This window comes from Salmo salar, chromosome 15 (genome assembly GCF_965601325.2).
Source record: "Salmo salar chromosome 15, fSalSal1, whole genome shotgun sequence".
Lineage (NCBI taxonomy): Eukaryota > Metazoa > Chordata > Actinopteri > Salmoniformes > Salmonidae > Salmo > Salmo salar.
Genome location: NC_138305.1, coordinates 101067945 through 101093083, shown reverse-complemented (window position 1 = coordinate 101093083; position 25139 = coordinate 101067945). Strand labels below are relative to the sequence as shown.

The following is a 25139-nucleotide window of genomic DNA, read 5'->3' as shown; positions in this document are numbered from 1 at the left end:
CATCTTTTTTTTAATTTTTTTTTTACACTTTTATATGGTTAGTTTCATCAGCTGTTGTACAACATGATATACATCACAGGGGGGAAATATTTAGACTATACTGGGCCTAAAGAATCCTGTATGAGTCTGCTGACTTCCACGGGCTTCAAGCTTCCTTTTCAAGACATTTTCTCAACTGTCTGCAATACAGGTATGATAGATGAATGTAGCAGGTGTTTAACATGGGCTTTGCTACACAGAAAACGGCAGTTGACTAGTCCATTGTCAACATTCTGAAGTCAGTAGACCTATGTCAATAAGTATTAATAGGTTTAAAACCACTAGCCTACCTATCGTTCCTGCAGTGAGGAGGATTCACAATATTTTATAAACTAGTCAAGCTTGCTGTCCCTCAATCAAAGCACATTAAAAGGTCATGTTCGCCACCACTCCTTGGCTGCATATGAAACACGCCAGGGTCCAAAGTTGAATTTATTTTCTCACTGGGCAAAAATCTACTGGCCTATCAGAATTTCTCCATGGTGTAGTTGTTAAATGTGTTGGGGTCATGGAGGGCCTATAGGTTGTCATGCTTTCTCTATATAAGCCTATTCAGCTATTAATAGGCTACATTTGGTTATTATGTGTGTTTAAAAAGCTGTGTAATGTAAGTCATGACTCCATTCTTTAGAACCGCAGTGTATTAATTGCATTCATTTTTGTTTGTAAATTATGTATTTTTGAGAAGATTTGAATATAGGATGCTGCCCCCTTTAAGACAAATGTTCCAAAAGAGAGAGATCAACATGACCACAGTAGGCTAGCCAAGACCAATGCCACTTGTCTTTTTTGCAGACCATCAACAGTAGCCGGCCTATTGCTAGTATGTGCACAATCACTTAAAGTAAATAAGATCAGTGAGTAGATCGATGGGCACGTCTTTTTACTCTGGACAGCTCGTGTGCTGTGTGACAACATCAACCTATGTTCTGCTCGAAGTTATGATTGGCAGGAGAGTGGTAGTGCTTGAATGATCGACCTATCCTATTGCTCAAATACAAATAGCGTGATGTTTACGTGTGTTGTCTTCAATGGTAGACTGTGACAGAGCAGGCAAATGTTGAACTGGAATGAAAAAAAAAGTGCTGAAAAGTCACTGGCCCCTACATGTTTTTACTGCCAGCGGGCCAACATTAAAGTCAGACCCTGCATGCAAAAGGAAAATCAATGTGCCAGAAAACAATTTGGCGAAGTGGATTTCGACATGCAAATTCATGCTCTCTCTGTGTAAAGAAATTTGACTGCAACCGCAGCGCACCCAACACACACACACACCCATGTACAGAGAGGCGGGACAGACAGTCACACCAGCAGTGTGTCCCTGTCATCAGGCTCCTGTCCTATCAGTAGATGACTAGAAGATGCATGTTGTTCATTCTAGCAGGAGAGGGCTTGGCGCTCTTTTTTTTCTCTCTCTCCTGACTAGCGAATTGAAAAGTAGTTCATTTTAAGTGGAGAAAGTACCCGGCTGAAAATGACCCTTATCTGTATAGCCGACAGCCAGCGCTAGTGGAAAACACTGGGTGTACAATTCTATTTATTGTTGCAGCTCCAGCTTTTCATTTCATAGACTTGGTGAAATATCAGCTGTATTGCTTTTATCTATACAGTGGTCTCAGATGTAAACACAGATTGTTTAGGTGTTGTTTCTGAAACTGGGCCCAAACCACTTCACCCCCACAGGTGCTCACATTCCCTCCCTATATCTTTCTCTTAGGAGGCGGCACGTCATCGCGAGGAGGACGACAGGAGAGCCAGGGAGCGTACGGAGGAAGAGGAGGCTCGCTGCCTGGAGAGGTTCCTGGAGGCCGAGCCCCTGGACAGTACGGAGCTCCACGCCTTCACTGACTCCATGCTGCCCGGCTGCTTCCACCTGCTGGACGAGCTGCCAGACACCGTCTATCGCCTCTGTGACTTGCTCATGACTGCCATCAAGAGGAGTGGTCCAGAGTACAGGGATCTCATCCTACGACAGGTGGTCAACCAGGTACGTGTAATACCAATTGGTCAACACCTTGGAGAAGTGATGAAGATTGCTAGTGTTGTCACTCTGTTAATGACCTCTGGACGATAAGCTGTAGGTGTGTCCTTGTGACCATCTGCACCAATTATTTGAGTTCTCCGTGTCCTGTATGTCAGGGTTTTCTAATCTCTGTCCTGGGGCTCCCCCTGGGTGCACATCTTGGTTTTTGCCCTAGCACTACACAGCTGATTCAAATCTTGATGAGTTGGTTATCATCTGTGTAGTGCTAGGGCAAAACCCATAACGTGCACACGGGGGGAGCCCCTGGACAGAGATTGGGAAACTCTGCTGTGTGAAATGTTAAGGTGTGATCTATTAAAGTATATGATCTTTGACATGTGTAGGTGTGGGAGGCAGCAGACGTGCTCATCAAGGCAGCAATACCCCTGACCACCAGTGACACCAAGACTGTGTCAGAGTGGACCAGACAGATGGCTACCCTGCCCCAGGCCTCCAACCTGGCAACACGCATCCTGCTGCTCACACTGCTCTTTGAGGTATGGACACACACACACAAACAGGAAAAACCTCCTGCTCAAACTACTTTAGTGACAGAGACATAGATGCACAGTAATTCCTTCCTCACACACCCCTACCGGCCCTGAATGTTGATCCATGCTGTCTTCTGTTCCCTGTAGGAGTTGAAGCTGTCATGTGCTAGGGTGGTGGAGAACAGTGGGATCCTCAATGTGCTCATCAAGCTGCTAGAAGTAGTGCAGCCCTGTCTGCAGGCTGCCAAGGAGCAGAAGGACATCCAGACGCCCAAGTGAGTAGCACCCCCCAGAGCTGTGTATTTAGAGTTGGGCCAACTTTTATAATTGTGGATGTTGTTGTAATTCAGTTTCAAAGTATTCATTTAATATTTCCCATGTAATTATAATGGGAGCTAACATGGCTGCCATAAAATGTTGAAGTGTCATTCATGTAATTGAATCATAATGAAGAAACCTCAATTGTCCAAGTCTCTAAATACCGTAATTTCCGGACTATTAAGCGCACCTGAATATAAGCCGCACCCACTGAATTAAAAAAAATATTATTTTGAACATAAATAAGCAGCACATGTCTATAAGCCGCAGGTGCCTACCGGTACATTGAAACAAATTAACTTTACACAGGCTTTAACGAAACACGGCTTGTAAACAAATTGCAGTAAGCTTTAGTTGTCTTTTTGCACTGAGTCAATTCCTCACGCTGCTGTTTCCAACGTCTTATCATCGACTCATTAAGACCAAGCTCCCGTGCAGCAGCTCTATTTCCTTTTCCAACAGCCAGATCAATCGCCTTCAACTTGAAAGCTGCATCATATGCATTTCTCCGTGTCTTTGCCATGATGAGGGTGACAAAATGACTACCGTAATCAGAATGATGGGAAGTTTGAGAGCGCTCGATTTAATCTAAACAGTAAACCAAAAAGTTGTTTGACCTTAACCCGTTCGGCAATTTCATTGGTCTAATGAAAGCTTCATGCCGCCAAAAAACTGAGCACGTCACAGAATGTGTTTTGTTTTGGAGGAAAAAAAATTGAAAGCGGGAAAAATCCATATATTAGTCGTGTCATTGTTTAAGCCGTGAGGTTCAAAGCCTGGGAAAAAAGTTGCGGCTTATAGTCCGGAATTTCCGGTACATGGCTCTGCCATCCCCCAGGCTCTTTGACAGCAAACGGACTAAAGGACCGCTATTGAAATTAGCTAGCTAGCACACGTGTGGAAATTAATACCATTCAGAAATATACTGTCCTGCTACAAATGGCAGCATGAACGATCTTCATTCTTTAACAAAGCCTTTTCTTATTTCAGCGATACTTTTTTTTCGTACTTGGGTGAGGTACATGTATAAGCATTGCATCTGTCAGGCAAAAGGCAATGTACAACACGACTGAACGTTGTCTGTCCGACTGTGTACAGGTGGATCACTCCAGTGCTGCTGATCATTGACTTCTATGAAAAAATGGCTGTTTCGTCCAAACGCAGAGCGCAGATGAACAAGGTAAGAGGAATGTCCCCGTGCAACATAAAGATTAACCCACCTTATAGGATATGCATGTGATTACCATTGTATCGCCATGTCTGGTCTTTTAGTCAACCTTCTCTCACTACCAAAAAAAAATAAATGATCCTTTCGTCCCCACACCCCCTCCACTCTCTCCAGTACCTGCAGCCCAACGGTAATAACTGGCGTTGGTTTGACGACCGGTCAGGGCGCTGGTGCAGCTACTCTGCCTCTAACAACGGCACTATAGACTCAGCCTGGAGGGCCGGGGAGAGCAGCGTCCGATTCACCGCCGGACGCAGGAGATACACCGTACAGTTCAACACCATGGTCCAGGTATAGAGAGAGATGTGTATATAGTGCCTTAGGAAAGTATTCAGACCTGTGACTTTTTCCACATTTTGTTAGGTAACAGCCTTATTTTTTTCCCTCAATCTGCACACAATACCCCATAATGACAAAGCAAAAACAGGTTTAGACATTTTTGCTAATTTATTAAAGATTAAAACAGATCACATTTACATAAGTATTCAAACCCTTTACTCAGTACTTTATTGAAGCACCTTTGGCAGCGATTACAGCCTCGAGTCTTCTTGGGTATGATGCTACAAGCTTGGCAAACCTGTATTTGGGGAGTTTCTCCCATTCTTCTCTGCAGATCTCTCAAGCTCTGTCAGGTTGGATGAGGAGGGTTGCTGCACAGATATTTTCAGGTCTCTCCAGAGATGTTCAAGTCCGGGCTCTTGCTGGGCCACACAAGGACATTCAGAGACTTGTCCCGAAGCCACTCCTGCGTTGTCTTAGCTGTGTGCTTAGGGTTGTTGTCCTGTTGGAAGGTGAACCTTCGCCCCAGTCTGAGGTCCTGAGCAGTTGGAGCAGGTTTTCATCAAGGATCTCTCTGTGCCTTGCTCCGTTCATCTTTGCCTCGATCCTGACTATTCTCCCAGTCCCTGCTGCTGAAAAACATCCCAACAACATGATGCTGCCACCACCATGCTTCACCGTAGGGATGGTGGCAGGTTCCCTCCAGACATGACGCTTGGGATTCAGGCCAAAGCATTCAATATTGGTTTCATAAGACCAGAGAATCTTGTTTCTTATGGTCTGAGAGTCTTTAGGTGTCTTTTGGCAAACTCCAAGCGGGCTGTTATGTGCCTTTTACTGAGGAGTGGCTTCCGTCTGGCCACTCTACCATAATGGCCTGATTGGATTGTTGTCTTTCTAGAAGGTTCTCCCATCTCATCATAGGAACTCTAGATCTCTGTCAGAGTGACCATCGGGTTCTTGGTCACCTCCCTGTCTAAGGCCCTTATCACCCCCCTGCTCAGTTTGGCCAGGCGGCCGGCTCTTGGAAGAGTCTTGGTGGTTCCAAATTTCTTCCATTTAAGAATGATGGCGGGTGCTGTGTTCTTGGGGACCGTCAATGCTGCAGACATTTTTTGGTACCCCTCCCTAGATCTGTGCCTCGACACAATCCTCTCTCGGAGCTCTACGGACAACTCCAACCTCATGGCTTCTGCTCTGACATGCACTGTCAACTGGGACCTTATATAGACAGGTGTGTGCTTTTTCAAATCATGTCCAATCTATTTAATTTACCACAGGTGGACTCCAATCAAGTTGCAGAAACATCTCAAGGAGGATCAATAGAAACAGGATGCACCTGAGCTCAATTTCGAGACTCATAGCAAAGGGTCTGAATACCTATGTAGATAAGGTATTAATAAAAAAAATATATATATTATATACATTTGAAAAAATGTCAACTGGTTTTCGCTTTGTCATAATGGGGTATTGTGTGCAAATTGCTGAGGATTTATTTTGTATTTAATCAATTTTAGAATAAGTCTGTAACGTAACAAAATGCACTGTACACACTCACTAACTCAATGGCCAGTTTATTAGGTACACCCATCTAGTACTGGGTCGGACCACCCTTTGCCTCCCAGAACAGCCTGACTTGTTCGGGGCATGGATTCTACAAGGATTCCACTGGGATATTGGTCCATGCTGACGCGATGGCGTCACGCAGTTGCTGTCGATTGGACGGCGGTACATCACCTCCACCAGCCTGTGCCGTTGACACCAGGCAGGATTGTGCCATGGACTCATGCTGCTTACACCAAATCCTGACTCTGCCATCAGCATGACTCAAAAGGAACTAGGGTTCGTCAGACCAGGCAATGTTTTTCTAGTCCTCAATTGTCCATTGTTAGTGATCGTGTGCCCACTGGAGCTGCTTCTTAGCTGATCTGAGTGGAACCCGTTGTGGTTGTCTGCACACCACCGTTGTACTGTGCCATTATTTGTCTGTTTGTGGCCCGCCTGTTAGCTTGCTCGATTCTTGCCATTCTTCTTCAACCTCTCAACAATAAGTTGTTTTCGTCCACAGGACTGCCTCTGACTGGATGTTTTTTGTTTGTGGCACCATTCTTGGGAAACCCTAGATACTGTTGTGCGTGAAAATCCCACAGCCCGGTGGTTTCTGAGATACTGGATCCATAGCACGCGCCTAGTCTTTTAGGTCACTTGTTTTGCCCATTGTGATGTTCAATCGAACAGTAACTGAATGCCTCTGTCTGCCTGCTTTATGTAGCAAGCCACGGCCACGTAGGAGCGATCCATTCTGGTGAAAGTAGTGGTGTACCTAATAAACTCGCCGGTGAGTGTGGGTGGGGAGCCTCTTCTATACAGAGACCACTCAAACAAAGGAGCAGAGTCGACAGTGGATTTTTTATTTTTATTAGACTTAGGAATACTTTAAATCCTGGTGTTAATAGCATGCTCAATGGAGAGTATTCATTGAAAGTGCTTATCAGTCCAGTTATGGGCATAATTTGGATCTGGGAAACCATTGACTTGTATATCTTTGTTCTATTCCAGGTGAATGAGGAGACTGGTAACCGTCGTCCAGTGATGCTGACGGTCCAGAGAGTGCCTCGCATTCTTAAACCTGCCAAAACTGGCAGCATGATGGACTCTGAGAGGGAGGAGGGGGACAGGGGCAAGGCAGAGGAGACTCAGACAGACCCAGGTAATAACTGGATAGGAGCTACTGTTCTAGTATAGCCTCGAACAGATACTTGAGACTGATGAGGGGGACATGGGCAAGCCATAGGGTAGAGAGACCCAGATAATGGACCTACTGCCTTCCACAGTGCCTTCAGAAATTATTCACACCCCTTGACTTTTTCCACATTTTGATGTTACAGCCTGAATTTAAATTAAGATGTTTGTCACTGGCCTACATACAATACCTCATATCAGTGGAATTATGTTTTTACAAGTTAATGAAAAGCTGAAGTGTCACGGCACTAAGTATTCAATCCCTTTATGGCCTAAATTAGTTCAGGAGGAAAAATGTGCTTAAGTCACATGATGGGTTGCATGGACTCACTCAGAATTTTTTTAACATTATTTTTGAATGATTACCATATCTCTGTACCCCACACATACAATTATCTGTAAGGTCCTTCAGTCGAGCAGTGAATTTCAAACCCACATTCAACACGAAGACCAGGGAGGTTTTCCAATGCCTCACAAAGAAGGGCACCTATTGGTAGATAGGTATCAATAAAAAAAGCAGACATTGAATATCCCTTTGAGCATGGTGAAGTTATTAATTACATTTTAGATGCGGTCAATATACCCAGTCACTATAAAGATGCAGGTGTCCTTCCTAACTCAGTTGCCGGAGAGGAAGGAAACTGCTCAGGGATTTCACCATGAGGCCAATGGTGATTTTAAAACAGTTACAGAGATTAATGGCTGTGAGAAAACTGAGGATGGATCAACAACATTGTTGTTACTCCACAATACCAACCTAAATTAGAGTGAAAAAGGAAGCCTGTACAGAATAAAAAATATTGCAAAACATGTTTTTTATTTGCAATTAGGCACTAAACTGCCAGAAAATGTGGCAAAGAAATGTACTGTATGTTTTGAATACGAATATGTTTGGGGCAAACAGATCACTGAGTACCACTTTTTAAAAATAATTTCAAGCACGGTGGTAGCTGCATCATGTTATGGATGTGCTCGTCATCGGCAAGGACTAGGGAGTTTTTATATTTATAAAAATAAATGTAATAGTGCTGAGCACTGGAAAAATACAAATGTCTGCTTTCCAACAGACACTGAAAGACAAATGTACCTTTTTCAGCAGAACAATAACCTAAAACACAAGGCCAAATATAACCTGGAGTTGCTTACTGAGATGACATTGAATGTTCCTCAGTGGCCTAGTTACAGTTTTGACTTAAATCGGCATGAAAATCTATGGCAAGACTTGAAAATTGCTCTCTAGCAATGATCAACAACCAACTTGACAGAGCTTGAAGAGTTGAAAAAGAATGAGCAAATATTGTACAATCCAGGTGTGCAAAGCTTAGACTTACCCAAAAAGAGGCATAGCTGTAATTGCTGTCAAAGGTTATTCTAACATGTGTTGAATACTTTTGTAACAAGATATATTAGTGTTTTATTTTTTTGTTCAAATTTTTCTTCCTCTTTGACAGAGTATTTTGTGTAGATCGAAAAAAGATTTGAATCCATTTTAATCCCAATTTGTAACAACAAAATGTAGAAAGGGTGTGAATACTTCCTGAAGGTGCTGTAGATTTATAACTTTGGAAGAAATATGCGCAACTCCAGTGTTTATAAGTAAAGTGTGAAGTGTTTACCTTTTATTAGACATTGCTATTGTCACAAAGCACACTTTGTTTAGATGAGAAATTTATGTATATTGTTACTTTAGTTGTATACCATAGTCAAATCCTCCCCTCTCTCTTTCAGACTCTGCCCCAGTAGCCGTGGAGATGAGTGCTCCTAAAGATGACAACACTACCCCTCAACTAAAGGAGTCCTTCTCTGGTCCCTCTGCTCCTCCTGCCCCCCCTCCCGCAGCCCCCCTGGACCCCACATCTGAACGCACCGGGCTAGGAGGAGCCATCGTGGTGCAGGGCCTGACAGAGGACATGACCACGGTGCTCATCAGAGCCTGTGTATCCATGATCAGTGTCCCCGTGGACCCAGACACCCTCCACGCCACACTAAGGTTCCTACTTTTATTTTGTTCCCTTAAGTCTTGAATCTTATTTAAATGCAGTGTTTTCCATTAGTGTCGCCTAATCAGCTTGTTAGACACATTTTCAGCCGACTACTTTGTCCACTTCATAATCATATTAACTAGGCTACTTTTCATTTAAGTTTCTGTCGAGCCCTCTCTCGCTGGAAGGAACACTATGCATCTTCTAGCAATCTATTGATAGGATAGGTGCTGACCTGAGGTGCTGACCTGTTGCGCCCTCGACAACCACTGTGATTATTATTATTTGACCCTGCTGGTCATTTATGAACATTTGAAATTCTTGGCCATGTTCTGTTATAATCTCCACCCGGCACAGCCAGAAGAGGACTGGCCACCCCTCAGAGCCTGGTTCCTCTCTAGGTTTCTTCCTAGGTTCTGGGCTTTCTAGGGAGTTTTTCCTAGCCACTGTGCTTTTACACCTGCATTGCTTGCTGTTTGGGGTTTTAGGCTGGGTTTCTGTACAGCACTTTGCGATATCAGCTGATGTAAGAAGGGCTTTATAAATGAATTTGATTTGATAGGTGCCTGTCAGTCACAAAGCGAGCGATGACAGAGAAACGCAGTCTGGTGTCTGTCCTGCCTGCCAGTGCAATTTGTGTGCACTGGTATTTGTTTGCAGTCAAATTTCTTTACATGGAGGGAGTGGGGATTTGCATGTCCGATGTAATATAAGTGGTTGACAATGAGTCCGTAATCCACAACTTGGCCAAATTGTTTTTTTGAACATTCCATTTATTTTCTTTCTGGTGTTTCACATAGCCAGCCACGTGGAGTTGTTATGCATAATAGGCTGTTTACTGGGCTTTGATTGACAGCTGAACAGCAAGTGTTGACCAACTTGTAAAAGGTGTAGAACTGATTGAATTAACTCCATCTTCTATATCCCTTTGCCATTCATAAATCATACAATGTGGTTATATGAACATGGAATCACATCTGGACAAGGAAAGCAAAGGATTTCCTAGGTTTCCTTTCCTAGTATGTTGGAACTTGCCAGACAGTGACGCTGAAGTGAGTGAGTCTCGTCAGTCAGTGTAGGCTACCAAATTGTATCGGTGAGAGAGCCATTCATTTGGTTCCCTAATTTGCTACTAGTATGCCTATGGCATTTTGCCGATTATCTACAGATACATTAGATGAAGATGGTGAATCATCACTGCAGGAAGAATAGGTAGTGGACAGCCTCATTCTGGTCCAAATATGATAATTAGGCCCCTAATGGTATCCAGGCATTAAAGCGGAATTCAACTCTGTAAAAAGATGTATAGACCTTAGTATGGAATCAACTAAATGTATACATTTGCCCAAGTTTATCATAAGATATGAACTGAATGCATCAGTTATTCGTATTTCCTGCAACTTTCTGAAGAGGCAACACAAATGCCCCTTGTCCGTGTACGCGGTGTGTGCGTCTACCTCTTTGTATAGCCGTTAGCCATGATGCTCATGAAAAGCCTTCTTATAGTTGGAAAGGCTTTCCCAAAAACCTTCTCAATTAAACTTTAACTACAAAGTAGCCTATGCTTACCTGTCAGAATGATATCATAATAATTTTCATCAATCCAGTGGGTATTTGTTTTGCCAACTCTCCCATCACGTGTGCTACAAAAACACAGCTAAACAACAGCCTAGGTGCACACTGGGATTAAAGTGGAACTACACCCAAAAATCAACATTTATCCAGATTTTTCCCAGACCTCAAAAGTGGTTTCCTGATTTGGTTTAAGCATTGTTGTGGATTTGGAACTAGGCTTGGGCAGTATACCATATACAGGAGTATTTGGAAATTGCCAAAGGATGGTTTTTCAATACTGTCATTGTTGTTTATACTTTGTTTGATCTATTTTTATACATTTTGGATATTTGTAGCTACTTTTTAAGGAAATACCTGCAGTAAACTTGTGCATTAAGTTAGGAGATGAGGAATATTGAGTTAATTACAAATTTTAATTACTAACCTTACTGGTAGTCCCCAGTCACGTGGCCTTTACAAGCACACAACAATGAGAGATCGGAGCCTTGTTGTGGAGTAGTATGGAATCCACAACTAAATGTTTGCCAGCTAGATATCTTATAACTTAACTGTCTAAAATGTGCTAAATGCTCTGCAGTTGTGCATTTGATTTGCTAATTTATTAGCTTGTTACCTAAGTGGTTACCCTCTAACATAATCAAGTTTCGTGTGGTAAGAGGAGAATCCCCTCCTAGATCAAGAGCCTTGCTGTCTAATATTTATTTTGTGCGTGCAGCTAACTGTGAGTAGCGTTTTTGACCTACTTCTATAACTCTGAGCTGGGATATCAGTCCTGCAAATAATTTAGGTCAGAGACTGTATAATAACATGCTCGCAATGCGCTCGTTAGCGTTCTCTATAGGATTTTACATATATTTGTTAGCATTGCTAACCTACAGATTACAAATGCTCAGTGGGGGTTGAAAATAGCAGTCCTTCTGTTCAGTGCCGGTATTAGCAAATATCCCGGTATGACAGTATGGATACTTCTCAAGCCAACTTAGAACATCCAATGTTGTGGGAATTCATTTCTTGCAGTAAAACTGTAAATAAGACTTCAATCTTGAAGATTACTTTTAAAAATACATTTTTTTTTTTACAATTAATGTTATTTTACTTAGAAAATAGTCCTGATCATATACTGTAGGTCAAGACCATATCCCAAATAACTAACACCTTGTTCTTACATTATCAGTGATTTCAATTATAAAGTCATCTCTTTCTACATAATACCACAACTACATTTTCCAGGTATTCAATAATTTTGCTGTGAATTTCGGATGGAATCGAGGCATTAGAATGTGCTCGATGCCACAAATGGAGCTCCTTAGGCAAAATATTTTGAACCCAGGGGGCCAGACCCACCCGGCCCAGGTCATGCTGGCTGTCTACTTTTTCTATTTTACTACTCTAAGTACTTGTTGCACACTGAAAAGGGTCATGAAAAGTGCTGTACAAATCAAATGTAGTAGTTTTATTTTACTGATCCGTAATGGGAAATTGGTTTGCGTCAGTCATAAAATGGCACCCTTTGAATCACAACTGCGAAACGTAACATAAAATACGTCTATATATAAATTGCACCGGAAGAACTGGCATCAATTGGACTGTGTGTAATTTATAATTATTCTTCAGGCTGTGCCTGCGCCTGACGAGAACCCACCACTACGCCATGATGTTTGCTGAGCTGAAGAGTACCAGGATGATCTTGGGGCTGACGCAGGGGTCGGGCTTCAACGGCTTCACGCCGCTCGTCACCCTGCTGTTCAGACACATCATCGAGGACCCCGCCACGCTACGCCACACCATGGAGAAGGTACTGGAACACTTTGACCTATTTGAACTATTTGGTATTATTTTCAGTTTTCTGATCAGTGCAGCTGAAGGCAAGGAGAAACTGAGAGGAACGAACTTCAGACTGTTGAGAAACCCCCAGTCAGTGTTAAAATGTAGTGCACTATAGCCATTTGTAATTTGCACTTAGTGTCTGTCTGACCTCTAGGTGGTGCGGTCAGCAGTGACCAGTGGGGCGGGCAGCACCACGTCAGGTGTGGTATCAGGCTCTCTGGGCTCCAGAGAGATTAACTACATCCTGCGCGTTCTGGGCCCGGCCGCCTGCCGGAACCCAGACTGCTTCGCAGACACGGCCAACAGCTGCGTCCGCATCGCCCTACCTGCACCCCGCGGAGCTGGTACGGGTATGTTAAAATACTCTGGTAGGAGTCTGGATAGTTGAATGTCCACAGGTCTATCTGGTTCGAAGGACCATGCAAAACAGTGTGGTGTGGTGACCAAATCTTTTTAAAACAACTTCTGAATACATCTTGGACATCTCAGACAGACCTGTGGCCAGTCAACTAGCCGCTTGCACTTATAGCTCTCAGCTAGTGCCCCTATTTTACAGTGTGACTTAATGTGACAGTGTGTGTGGTTGCTGTAAGTGTTGACATCTTTTCTCACTCTGCTCAGCGTCAGATGATGAGTTTGAGAACCTGCGTATCAAGGGGCCCAACGCGGTGCAGCTGGTGAAGACCACCCCCCTCAAGCTGTCTCCGCTGCCCCCCATTCCTGACACCATCAAAGAGGTCATCTATGACATGCTCAACGCCCTGGCTGCTTACCACGCACCTGAAGAGGGTAAGCCCCTCACAGGCACCCTATCCCAATTTGTGTTTCCTCGATAGCTTGCGTCCTATGTCCTCACCTCCTTCACTATATTGAACAAGGTCCAAGGTCCTTCCCCTCGGTTCTTAATCTCCAGTGCATTAGGAGAAGGAGGGGAGAGTGGATGTGAGGAATGAAAATACATCAATGAATTCAGACAGCTAGCCGTACACTGAGTGTATAAAACATTAAGAACACCTTCCTAATATTGAGTTGCGCGCCCCCCCCCCCCCCCCCCGCCCTCAGAACAGCTTGTCAAGTTGGCTTATTGTCCTTTGGTTGGTGAACCGTTCTTGATACACATGGGAATCTGCTGGGCGTGAAAAACACAGCAGCGTTGCAGTTCTTGCCACAAACCAGTGCTTCTGCAACCTACCTCCATACCCTGTTCAAATGCACTTAAAGCTTCTGCCTTGTCCATTCACCCTCTGAATGACACACACGCACTATCCATGTCTCAATTGTCTCAAGGCTTAAAAATCCTTCTTTAACCTGTCTCCTCCCCTTCATCTACACTGATTGAAGTGGATTTAACAAGTGACATCAATAAGAGATCATAGCTTTCACCTGGTCAGTCTAGGTGATGGAAGCAGCGGGTGTTCCTGCTACACGTGTGTAAAGTGAAAGGTTCTGTGGGCTAACTTCCTGTGTGTCTTTTGTGTAGCTGAGCGTCCAGAGGAACCTCCTGTGGCGGTGCCCGGGGGGCAGGACCTGTGTCAGATCCTCCAGGATGATGATGTCTACCAGCAGTACAGACTCACCAGACAGGGCAGTGACTTCGACTCACAGTCCGCTTTCCACATCAACGTAAGTGTCACATCTGGCTGGCTGTTTGAGAGTCCTTCTGGCCATGGTCCTGTTTCAGTAGTGGATACACGTTTTGCAACAGAAAACAGAAGATGTGTTCTTATTGGAAGTTTAGGTTATACCTCTGTTTCAAAATGTTTTCTCACTGACTGAACAGGGCCCAAGAGTGAGTTATCAATGGATACATGTATGTATGTTTTGAAAACTGCTGTATTAGTCTAGATATTGTAAGTAATATTTTCTCCATCTCCCCTCGCTCTCTCAGGCCCAGGTGTTTACTGCAGATGGTGCTGTGGCTGACTCCTCTCAGTCTGGCACGCCCCAGGGAGAAGGTGAGGCACTCCCTCCCTGCTCTTCACCTCCAGCCTCTACTGGTATTGACTGCATTTACATCCTTACACTTCTTCCTTTAGTTTGATTACATTTTAGGATGAAAATATACAATATAGTATGTTTACACAAACTGAATGAAAAATGATTTTGGCACGAGTGCATCCTTAAAAATGTGTTCTAACAACCTCTCTACCCCCACTTGATCCCAACTCCTCTCTTCTCTTTCCCCTCTGTCCATTTCCCTCATCTCCTCTCCCCAGCCTCTACTCCAGAGGAGATGCGTGAGGAGAAGAAGGAGGTGGAGGGTGAGAACGGAGCCAGCTCAGAGGAGGGTAAGGGGGCCAAGGCTAAGGCCTCCAAACCCCTGATGCCCACCTCCACCATCCTGCGTCTCCTGGCAGAGCTGGTCAGGTCCTATGTGGGCATCGCCACCCTCATAGCATCCTACTGCTACACGGCCGGACAGTCTGAGCTCATCAAGGAGGTGGGTTAGTTCGCCTGGACAAAACTTCAATTTTTCAAAGTCTATTTGTATTGAGATTTTTACTACTGTAATACATTTAACATTAAGAACCCAAAGGGATCAAAGCTTGAAGTTTCCCCAACTCAGTCCTCGGGACCCCCAGAGGTGCACGTTTTGTTTTTTTACCTAACACTACACAGCTGATTCAAATGATTGAAGCTGGATGATTAGGTCATTATTTGAATCAGCTGTGTAGTGCAAGGGCAAAAAACAAAATGTGCACCCGGTGGGATCCCGACGCTCGAGTTGGGGAAACCCTGCTTTCAGTACTTGAAAATGCGTTGACAAACTCCTGTTCAACTCTTCCCATTCCAGTAGCTATGTTGGTCCATTGTACTTCAAACAACTTGTGTAGGCAGGTTGATTGTGGATTCAAACCTTCTCAAATAGCCTAATTCAAACTCTTAGCAGAGGTGCTCCCACAATAATGTGAGTTTGTACTGCATACAATGTAAAGTGTTGGATTTTTCACACACCAAAAGCTTTGCTTTTATACTTACAAGATTGAGTAAGCTGTTTTGTCTTGTGGTGATGTGGTTTCTGCCTGTATTTCCTTAAACCTTTATTTTGGCAATACATGTCAATATTTCATAACATGTTTTTTTTGGTCCGTAGGTGCCCAACATAACAGCAGGTGGTGGTGTTGTACACAGTCACTCATATAGATATAGAGGTCTTTACAGCCTGTCTGCATTCCTGTTTTCTCTCATCATTAGCTTACCTGTGTAATGCTGACATAAGCTCAGAACCACTTGTTTTATCGATTGCTGTGCTCTGCCAAATGTATATTTAGTCTGTTTGTATTTCTATTTGTAATAGATTGACGCTATAATACATTTACTCTAGGCCTGTATCTAAAAATACATACAGCCTAATGAGACATGCATGCATACATATACCGTAATTTCCGGACTATTAAGCGCACCTGAATATAAGCCGCACCCATTGAATAAAAAAAAAAATATTATTTTGAACATAAATAAGCCACACATGTCTATAAGCCGCAGGTGCCTACCGGTACATTACACAGGCTTTAACGAACTTTACACAGGCTTTAACGAAACACGGCTTGTAACAAAAAATAAAAAATGAGCAGTAAGCTTTAGTTGTCTTTTTGCACTGAGTCAATTCCTCACGGTGCTGTTTCCAACGTCTTATCATCGACTCATTAAGACCCAAGCTCCCGTGCAGCAGCTCTATTTCCTTTTCCAACAGCCAGATCAATCGCCTTCAACTTGAAAGCTGCATCATATGCATTTCTCCGTGTCTTTGCCATGATGAGGGTGACAAAATGACTACCGTAATCAGAATGATGGGAAGTTTGAGAGCGCTCGATTTAATCTAAACAGTAAACCAAAAAGTTGTTTGACCTTAACCCGTTCGGCAATTTCATTGGTCTAATGAAAGCTTCATGCCGCCAAAAAACTGAGCACGTCACAGAATGTGTTTTGTTTTGGAGGGAAAAAAATGGAAAACTGGGAAAAATCCATATATTAGTCGTGTCATTGTTTAATAGTCCGGAATTTACGGTACTGTTAATTCGGAAAGTGTTCAGACCCCTACACTTTCTCCACATTTTGTTACGTTACAGCCTTATTCTAACATTGATTAGGTAAACAAACAATTGAATCTCCACACAATACCCCATAATGACAAAGGAAAAACAGGTTTCTAGATCTTTGTTAAAATGTGAAAAATAAAATTAAAAAACGGATCACATTTACATAAGTATTCAGACCCTTTACTTAGTACTTTGTTGAAGCAGTGATTACAGCCTCGAGTCTTCTTGGGTATGACGCTACAAGCTTGGCACCTGTATTTGGGAAGTTTCTCCTATTCTTCTCTGCAGATCCTCTCAAGCTCTGTCAGGTTGAATGGGGAGCATCGCTGCACAGTTATTTTCAGGTCTCTCCAGAGATGTTAGATCAGGTTCAAGTCTGGGCTTTGGCTGGGCCGCTCAAGGACATTCAGAGACTTGTCCCGAAACTACTCCTACGTTGTCTTGGCTGTGTGCTTAGGGTCGTTGTCCTGTTGGAAGATGAACCGTCGCCCCAGTCTGAGGTCCTGAGCGCTCTGGGGCAGGTTTTCATCACACATCTCTCTGTACTTTGCTCCGTTCATCTTTCCCTCGGTCCTGACTAGTCTCCCAGTCCCTGCAGCTGAAAAACATCCCCACAGCATGATGCTGCCACCACCATGCTTCACCATAGGGATGGTGCCAGGTTTCCTCCAGACGTGACTTGTGATATTCAGGCTGAGGAGTTTTATCTTGGTTTCATCAGACCAGTGAATCTTATTTCTCATGGAGTCTTTAGGTGCCTTTTGGCTATCTGACCAAAATGGAGAGTGATGGAGTGCTGCATCAGATGACCTGGCCTCCACAATCACCTGACCTAAACCCAATTTGAGATGGTTTGGGATGAGTTGGACCACAGAGTGAAGGAAAAGCAGCCAAGAAGTGCTCAGCATATGTGGGAACTCCTTCAAGACTGTTGGAATAGCATTCCAGGTGCAACTATTTGAGAGAATGCCAAGAGTGTGCAAAGCTGTCATCAAGGCAAAGGGGGGATACTTTGAAGAATCTCAAATATAAAATATATTTTTTAATTTAACACTTTTTTGGTTACTACATGATTCCATATGTTATTTCATAGTTTTGATGTCTTCACTATTATTCTACAATGTAGAAAATGGTAAAGATAAAGAAAAACCCTTGAATGAGTAGGTGTTCTAAAACGTTTGACTGCAACTGTATTTTTATTTATGTAGTAGCAGGACACTGTGAAGTCCATTATTCCACTGAAGAGTATGAATAAATCTAATCAGTCTCGTGCGCCGAATACAACAGGTGTAGACCTTACAGTGAAATGCTTACTTACGAGCCCCTAACCGACAGTGCAGTTTAAAAAAATACAGATAAAAGTAACAAGTAATTAAAGAGCAGCAGTAAAAAATAACAATATATACAGTTAGTTGAGGTAGTATGTACATGTAGGTAGAGTTATTAAAGTGACTATGCATAGATGACAACAGAGCGTGGCAGTGGTGTGGGGAGGGGAGGGGGGGCAATGCAAATAGTCTGGGTAGCCATTTGACGAGATGTTCAGGAGTCTTGTGGCTTGGGGGTAGAAGCTGTTTAGAAACCTCTTGGACCTAGACTTGGCGCTCCGGTACTGCTTGCCGTGCGGTAGCAGAGAGAACAGTCTATGACTAGGGGGTGGCTGGAGTCTTAGGCAATTTTCAGGGCCTTCCTCTGACGCCGTCTGGTGTAGAGGTCCTGGATCACAGGAAGCTTGGCCCCAGTGATGTACTGGGCCGTTCGAACTACCCACTGTAATGCCTTGCTGTCGGGGGCTGAGCAGTTGCCATACCAGGCACTGATGCAACCAGTCAGGATGCTCTCGATGGTGCAGCTGTAGAACCTTTTGAGGATCTGAGGACCCATGCCAAATCTTGCCAAGGACCCATGACAAATCTCCTGAGGGGGAATAGGTTTTGTCGTGCCCTCTTCACAACTGTCTTGGTGTGCTTGGACCATGTTAGTTTGTTGGTTATGTGGACACCAAGGCACTTGAAGCTCTCAACCTGCTCCACTCAACCCCGTCCATGATTATGGGGGCGTTCTCCTTTGTCTTGATCACGTTGAGGGAGAGGTTGTTGTCCTGGTACCACACGGCCAGGTCTCTGACCTCGTCCCTATGAGGCTGTTTGAGAATGTTTGTATCCTAAGCAACCTGCCTAGTAGTGCTGACTGATTAGTGCTCCTGGAGGTCGCTAAGATGTTAGCGTTGTCAGAAATGCTACAGAAGGTAGAACGTTGTTAGTTCTTAATGGACAGAAATAAGCATGTGAGAGTGATAAATTGTACTTTCATTAACTTTTGCCGCTACAAACCTATTCAATCTGAAAGGTGGCAAGTCTAATTGTCACTTTATGGACCCTGTATTCTCGTTCTTATCTGACACCCAGATAGTGAGCTAGGTCGGGGCAAGACATTGTCTTTTTTCTTCATGCTACTGACCCTGTTAAAAGTCCAGTATGTGGTTCTCGGTAACAGCCCGATGGCCAGGGAGTGTCTACGACATTGGTGTCATGTTGTCTTAGATATAATGGTAGGGAGATGTGAATTTAACATTGAGCTTCAATCAAAGGCTGTTGTTGCGCTGACTGGCTTTATGTATTAGTTTGTCCAATAAGTTCCTCAGTATTGTCCTGACTCTCGTCCTCTCCTGGCCCAGGGGTCCAACTCTACTTTTCTCTCTCCCTATGCTGCACCGTTCTATATTTGTTGGGTATAATACTTGTTCTCCTGACTCCCTTTGCTTTCTCTCTCTCTCCCCCTGCAGGACTGTAGTGTCTTAGCCTTCGTGCTGGATCACCTGCTGCCCCACACCCAGAGCTCTGAGGATAAGGACACCCCTGCCCTGGCACGTCTGTTCCTGGCCAGCTTGGCAGCTGCCGGCACAGGCACCGACGCACAGGTGGCTCTGGTCAACGAGGTGAAGGCCGCACTCAGCCGGGCGCTGGCCATGGCAGAGGGCACGGAGAAACACGCCAGGTGTGTGTGAGAGAATTGGGTGTGTGTGTCAACCTTGCGGCGGTGCGTGCTATGCCACTGCTTATAACGATCAATTAAGTATAACTGTAAGAAATCTAAGACGTGTAAAATAAGTGATATCCAGGTCAGGGCTCTAGCTATGCATTTGGTTTGCTAAGTAGCTACAGTAGACAATCAATCCCCTCTTGGATCAAGGTCCCTGTAGCCTAAAATTGTTTTGTGCGTACATTTTTTTATATATCGATATAGTAAATAGTGCCTCTTGTGTACACTTCCGGTAATACCGTATACCCGGGTATGGTACGACGGTATGAACATCTGTATACAGCCCAACCCTAATAGATATCACTTTTATGTACTGAGTAATATAGCCATCAGAGCCAGTTCATGCTTCAACTTTATTATGCAGTTTATAATAAGATTTCCCCCCCCCCCCCAGGCTCCAGGCAGTGATGTGTATCATCAGCACCATCATGGAGTCGTGTCCGTCCACCTCTAGCTTCTACAGCACGGCAGCAGCCAAGACGCAGCACAACGGCATGAACAACATCATACGTCTCTTCCTCAAGAAGGGACTGGTTAACGACCTGGCTAGAGTACCACACAGCCTCGACCTGTCCAGGTACACACACCTCTGATGCTCTCAAACCCCCTGCCCACCCTCTCTCGGAGGATTCACATTCACCCTCTCACTGAGGATTCACATATAAGAAAAGGTTATTGTTCTCAAACAATTGCAGTGCGCACATGGAGCAGGCTATTCTGTGTTGCGTGTAAAAGTGATCATTTGAAATTAAGACTTCATTCGTGACTTTAGTTGTGATAGGCCTACAAACCTTAATATCGTTGAAATCAAAACATATAGGCTGCATGCGACTATATTAATTATTTGAAAGAAGTTACAAAAAAGGCATGTGCTCTGTTCCTTGCTCCTCCCACTGATAGAGAGAGAACATTGCATGGCTGCTTGTGTGGCAAGCAAGTAGGAGTTATCTAATCAATGGAAAATGGAATTAAAATGACAGTATTAAATGTGAAATGAGAAGATTACAACAACCAAAAGCCAACCGGTGGGCTGCTATTTATAATCCGAACGGAGTTGTTGCTTTTAGCTGTATGTTGGGTAGAAGTGAAGTAACGTTATGAGGCTAGCATCAATTAGCCTAGCTAGCTAGCTTGACTAGCTACTCAAGGTTTGGTGCAGTCAAGAAGGGTACTATGTAACTGGATGGGATGATAAATAACTAGGAAAAAGTAAGTCTACTAACGTGACTTAACAGTGCTTGCCGTCTCTGTTTCTATTCCTGCTCCCGTGTCACTCGCAGTGGGGAGACACCCTGCACGGCCCCTCCCCTGATCACTAGCACTGTACAGGCGCTGTTGTTCGCTCTCTCCCTTTCTCCGTTCTGGTTAATAAAGTACAAATTCAACCGGGTGTTGGACATGACCAGGTCTCTGTTTTAAAAATGTATTTGTTCATATTGTATCCATATTGTATCCATTTCGAAACACAACGTCTAACCCCATCACCAGTTATCCTCATTCAGATTATTCAAATGCAATCATGAAGTGTTTGTGATTTTCAATTGCATTTGCATTTATGTCAGAGTGATTTAGATGGACAATGCTGAGCAGGGGTTGGAACCAGCTTAGGGAACAGAACTGAAAACCTGGAAAGAAAACATTATTTGAAGAATAGAATCAGGACCGGGAACGGAAGTGAATCTACTATTCCGGAATAGAACCGTTATTTTAAAAGCTTGGGAACCGGAACATTTTTTTCAAAGTTCCGGGCATTTTCATCCAGTCCCACACAAAAAAAGCACCTATGCAAAGCTCTGTCACTCAGTTATTCTAGTGTCTGCTTGCCAATTGAGTCTTTGCCAGTGTGTCGGCTACCAGCCCCTCTCCCCCTCCAGAGCATAGATTACTGTAGCCTACTGACGACGTTACATGCGTGACTCGGAAATGGATTCTCTTTTTCGATGCTAGATAACTATAGTATCCTTATCACGTTTCCCATTGGATTTATTAACTATAAAAAGGTAAGATGTGATTTTAATTCTTGTGCTGCTCTGCACACATGCTTGATAGCTCTTGTCCAACGTTAAGTCACCTCTCGGAAGTTTAAAGACATAAAACCATTTTTATTTAACCAGTTAAGTCAATTAAGAAATCTTATTTACAATGATGGCGAGTTGGGTACTAGCAACGTGTCAGTGCCATTCATGTAGGCCTACAGAGCGCAGAATGGGAGGAGATTACCTTGAATCAATGGTCACTTGGAATTTTACTGTCAGTGTGGCGGTCACCACAACAGCCCTAATTATTACATTTATAGTAAGGCATCAGTGAATTCTCCCCCGTGGGTCTTTCTTCCAAAAAAAGTTAATAAAAAGCCTGTCTAGCCACAGCTGGCTAGTGAGAGCTTCTCTCCCCCCTATTGGTCATTGCAGTCTGAAATGTGCATAATTTTCTCAACTTGTCGCTGAATGATTTCTGCATATTTTCTCACCATTGATTTCTTCTCTTATCTCAGTCCTAACATGGCCAACACGGTGAATGCAGCTCTGAAACCCCTGGAGACTCTGTCCCGTATCGTCAACCAGCCCAGCAGCCTGTTTGGAGGGAAGGGGGGATCCAGCAAGAGCAAGGCTGAGCACGACACTGTGGGAGCCGCCAGGGACTCAAACAGCAACACACAAGGTACCACAGGTGGTGTGTGTGTGTGTGTGTGTGTGTGTGTGTGTGTGTGTGTGTGTGTGTGTGTGTGTGTGTGTATAAACTCAGCAAAAAAAGAAACGTCCCTTTTTCAGGACCCTGTCTTTCAAAGATAATTTGTAAAAATCCAAATAACTTCACAGATCTTCATTGTAAAGGGTTTAAACACTGTTTCCCATGCTTGTTCAATGAACCATAAACAATTAATGAACATGCGGAACAGTAGTTAAGACACTAACAGCTTACAGACGGTAGGCAATTAAGGTCACAGTTATGAAAACTTAGGACACTAAAGAGGCCTTTCTACTGACTCTGAAAAACACCAAAAGAAAGATGCCCAGGGTCCCTGCTTATCTGTGTGAACGTGCCTTAGGCATGCTGCAAGGAGGCATGCAGATGTGGCCAGGGCAATAAATTGCAATGTCCATACTGTGAGACGCCTAAGACTGCGCTAGAGGGAGACAGGACGGACAGCTGATTGTCCTCGCAGTGGCAGACCACGTGTAACAACACCTGTACAGGATCGGTACATCCGAACATCACACCTGCTGGACAGGTACAGGATGGCAACAACAACTGCATGAGTTACACCAAGAACGCACAATCCACAATCAGTGCTCAGACTGTCCACAATAGACTGAAAGAGGCTGGACTGAGGGCTTGTAGGCCTGTTGTAAGGCAGGTCCTCACCAGACATCACCGGCAACAACGGAGTGTGAGGGCTCGGGCCATTCCCCCAGAAATGTCCGGGAACTTGCAGGTGCCTTGGTGGAAGAGTGGGGTAACATCTCACAGCAAAAACTGACAAATCTGGTGCAGTCCATGAGGAGGAGATGCACTGCAGTACTTAATGCAGCTGGTGGCCACACTAGATACTGACTGTTACTTTTGATTTTGACCCCCTTTTGTTCAGGGACACATTATTCCATTTCTGTTTAGTCACGTCTGTGGAAACTGTTCAATTTGTCTAAGTTGTTGAATTTTGTGTAAATATTTGTATGAACATATGTTCGGTTTGCTGAAAATAAACGCAGTTAACAGTGAGAGGAAGTTAATTTTTTTGCGGAGTTTGTGTGTATTAATATGTATACTGGATAAGTGTGCCTTGAATTCTAAATGGATCACAGACATTGTCACCAGCAAAGCACCATCACACCACCACCTCCATGCTTCACTGTGGGAACCACACATGCGGAGATCATCCGTTCACCTCCTCTGTGTCTCACAAAGACATGGCGGATGGAACCAAAAATCTCAAATTTGGATTCATCAGAACAAAGGACAGATGTCCTCCGGTCTAATGTCCGTTGCTCGTGTTTCTTGACCCAAGCAAGTCTCTTCTTCTTTTTGTTGTCCTTTAGTAGTTGTTTCTTTGCAGCAATTTGACCATGAAGGCATGATTCAGGCAGTCTTCTTTGAACAGTTGATATTGATATGTCTGTTACTTGAACTCTGAAGAATTTATTTGGGCTGCAATTTCTGAGGCTGGTAGCTCCAATGAACTTATCCTCTGCAGCAGAGGTAACTCTGGGTCTTCCGTTCCTATGACGGTCCTCATGAGAGCCAGTTTCATCATAGTGCTCGATGGTTTTTGGGACTGCACTTGAAGGAACTTTCAAAGTCAATGAAATGTTCTGCATTAACTGACCTTCATGTCTTAAAGTGATTATGGACTGTCATTTCTCTTTTGCTTATTTCAGCTGTTCATGCCATAATATGGACTTAGCCCTACTTGGTAAAATACCAGTTGTCACAACACAACTGATTGGCTCAAACGCATTAAGAAGGAAAGAAATACTACAAAAAATTTTTTTTAACAAGGCACACCTGTTAATTGAAATGCATTCCAGGTGACTACCTCGTGAAGCTGATTGAGAGAATGCCAAGTGTGTGCAAAGCTGTCATCAAGGCAAAGGATGGCTACTTTGAAGAATCTGAAATATAAATAATATTTTGATTTGTTTAACACTTTTTTTGATTACTACGTGCTTCCATTTGTATTATTTCATAGTTCTGATGTCTTCACTATTATTCTACAATGTTGAAACTAGTAAAAAATAAAGAAAATGAATGAGTAGTTGTATCCATCTTCTGACTGGTACACACTCTACATGGTCAAAAGTATGTGGACACTCCTTCAAATTTGTGGATTTTGCTATATCAGCCATAACTGACAGGTGTATAAAATTGTGCACACCGCCATGCAATCTCCATAGACAAACATTGGTAGTAGAATGGCCTTATTGAAGAGCTCAGTGACTTTCAATGTGGCACTGTCATAGGATGCCAGCTTTCCAACAAGTCAGTTCGTCAAATTTCATCCCTGCTAGAGCTGCCCAGGTCAACTAAGTGCTTTTATTGTGAAGTAGGAACATCTAGGAGCACCATAGGCTCAGCCTCAAAGTCGTAGGCCACACAAGCTCACAGAACGGGACCGCTGAGTGCTGTAGCACATAAAAATTATCGGTCCTCGGTTTCAACATTCACTACCGATTTCCAATCTGCCTTTTTAAGCAATGTCAGCACAAGAACTGTTTGTCTGGAGCTTCATCAAATGGGTCAAAAAAAGGATCCAAACATTTCAAAGGTCCCTGTATGCATGGCACGTAAGGGTACAGAAAGCACCCCCTTCTCCCAAACAGCAAGGCTGCCCACGACAGCTGAAACAGAGCAGTACCTAGCCAATTTCTTTGCCCTCGTTTTTGTCAGTCCCTCAATCTGGAGGCCACTCCCTGCAAGCCTGTGTACATGGCTGAGACTGCCAAATATCAGCACCACCAGCTGGCACTTCCACCCGAGGCTGTCCCAGCATGCCACGAGGGGCTGGTACTGAAGCGGCTTCTCAGCCAAGGCCGGCTCCATGTAGCCGTCCAATGA

At 43.9% G+C, this 25139-nt stretch overlaps 1 protein-coding gene across 19 annotated transcripts in view; it reads left to right on the top strand.

Annotated features, from left to right (window-relative positions):
* LOC100380641 (E3 ubiquitin-protein ligase HUWE1) overlaps positions 1 to 25139 on the top strand; it is an 88040-nt gene that overhangs the window by 35130 nt on the left and 27771 nt on the right. For 15 of the 19 annotated variants that reach the window (XM_082962208.1, XM_082962220.1, XM_082962219.1 and 12 more), the window contains 16 exons: positions 1757 to 2026; positions 2407 to 2559; positions 2701 to 2828; positions 3970 to 4051; positions 4214 to 4390; positions 6938 to 7088; positions 8849 to 9110; positions 12292 to 12472; positions 12659 to 12854; positions 13126 to 13293; positions 13985 to 14127; positions 14393 to 14501; positions 14721 to 14944; positions 19330 to 19541; positions 19981 to 20163; positions 22081 to 22247. In XM_082962208.1, coding sequence (XP_082818334.1) covers positions 1757 to 2026; positions 2407 to 2559; positions 2701 to 2828; positions 3970 to 4051; positions 4214 to 4390; positions 6938 to 7088; positions 8849 to 9110; positions 12292 to 12472; positions 12659 to 12854; positions 13126 to 13293; positions 13985 to 14127; positions 14393 to 14501; positions 14721 to 14944; positions 19330 to 19541; positions 19981 to 20163; positions 22081 to 22247 — 2806 coding nt within the window. The remainder of the gene's footprint in view (positions 1 to 1756; positions 2027 to 2406; positions 2560 to 2700; positions 2829 to 3969; positions 4052 to 4213; positions 4391 to 6937; positions 7089 to 8848; positions 9111 to 12291; positions 12473 to 12658; positions 12855 to 13125; positions 13294 to 13984; positions 14128 to 14392; positions 14502 to 14720; positions 14945 to 19329; positions 19542 to 19980; positions 20164 to 22080; positions 22248 to 25139) is intronic. The other 4 variants (XM_082962222.1, XM_082962217.1, XM_082962221.1 and 1 more) reach the window with 2 other exon arrangements.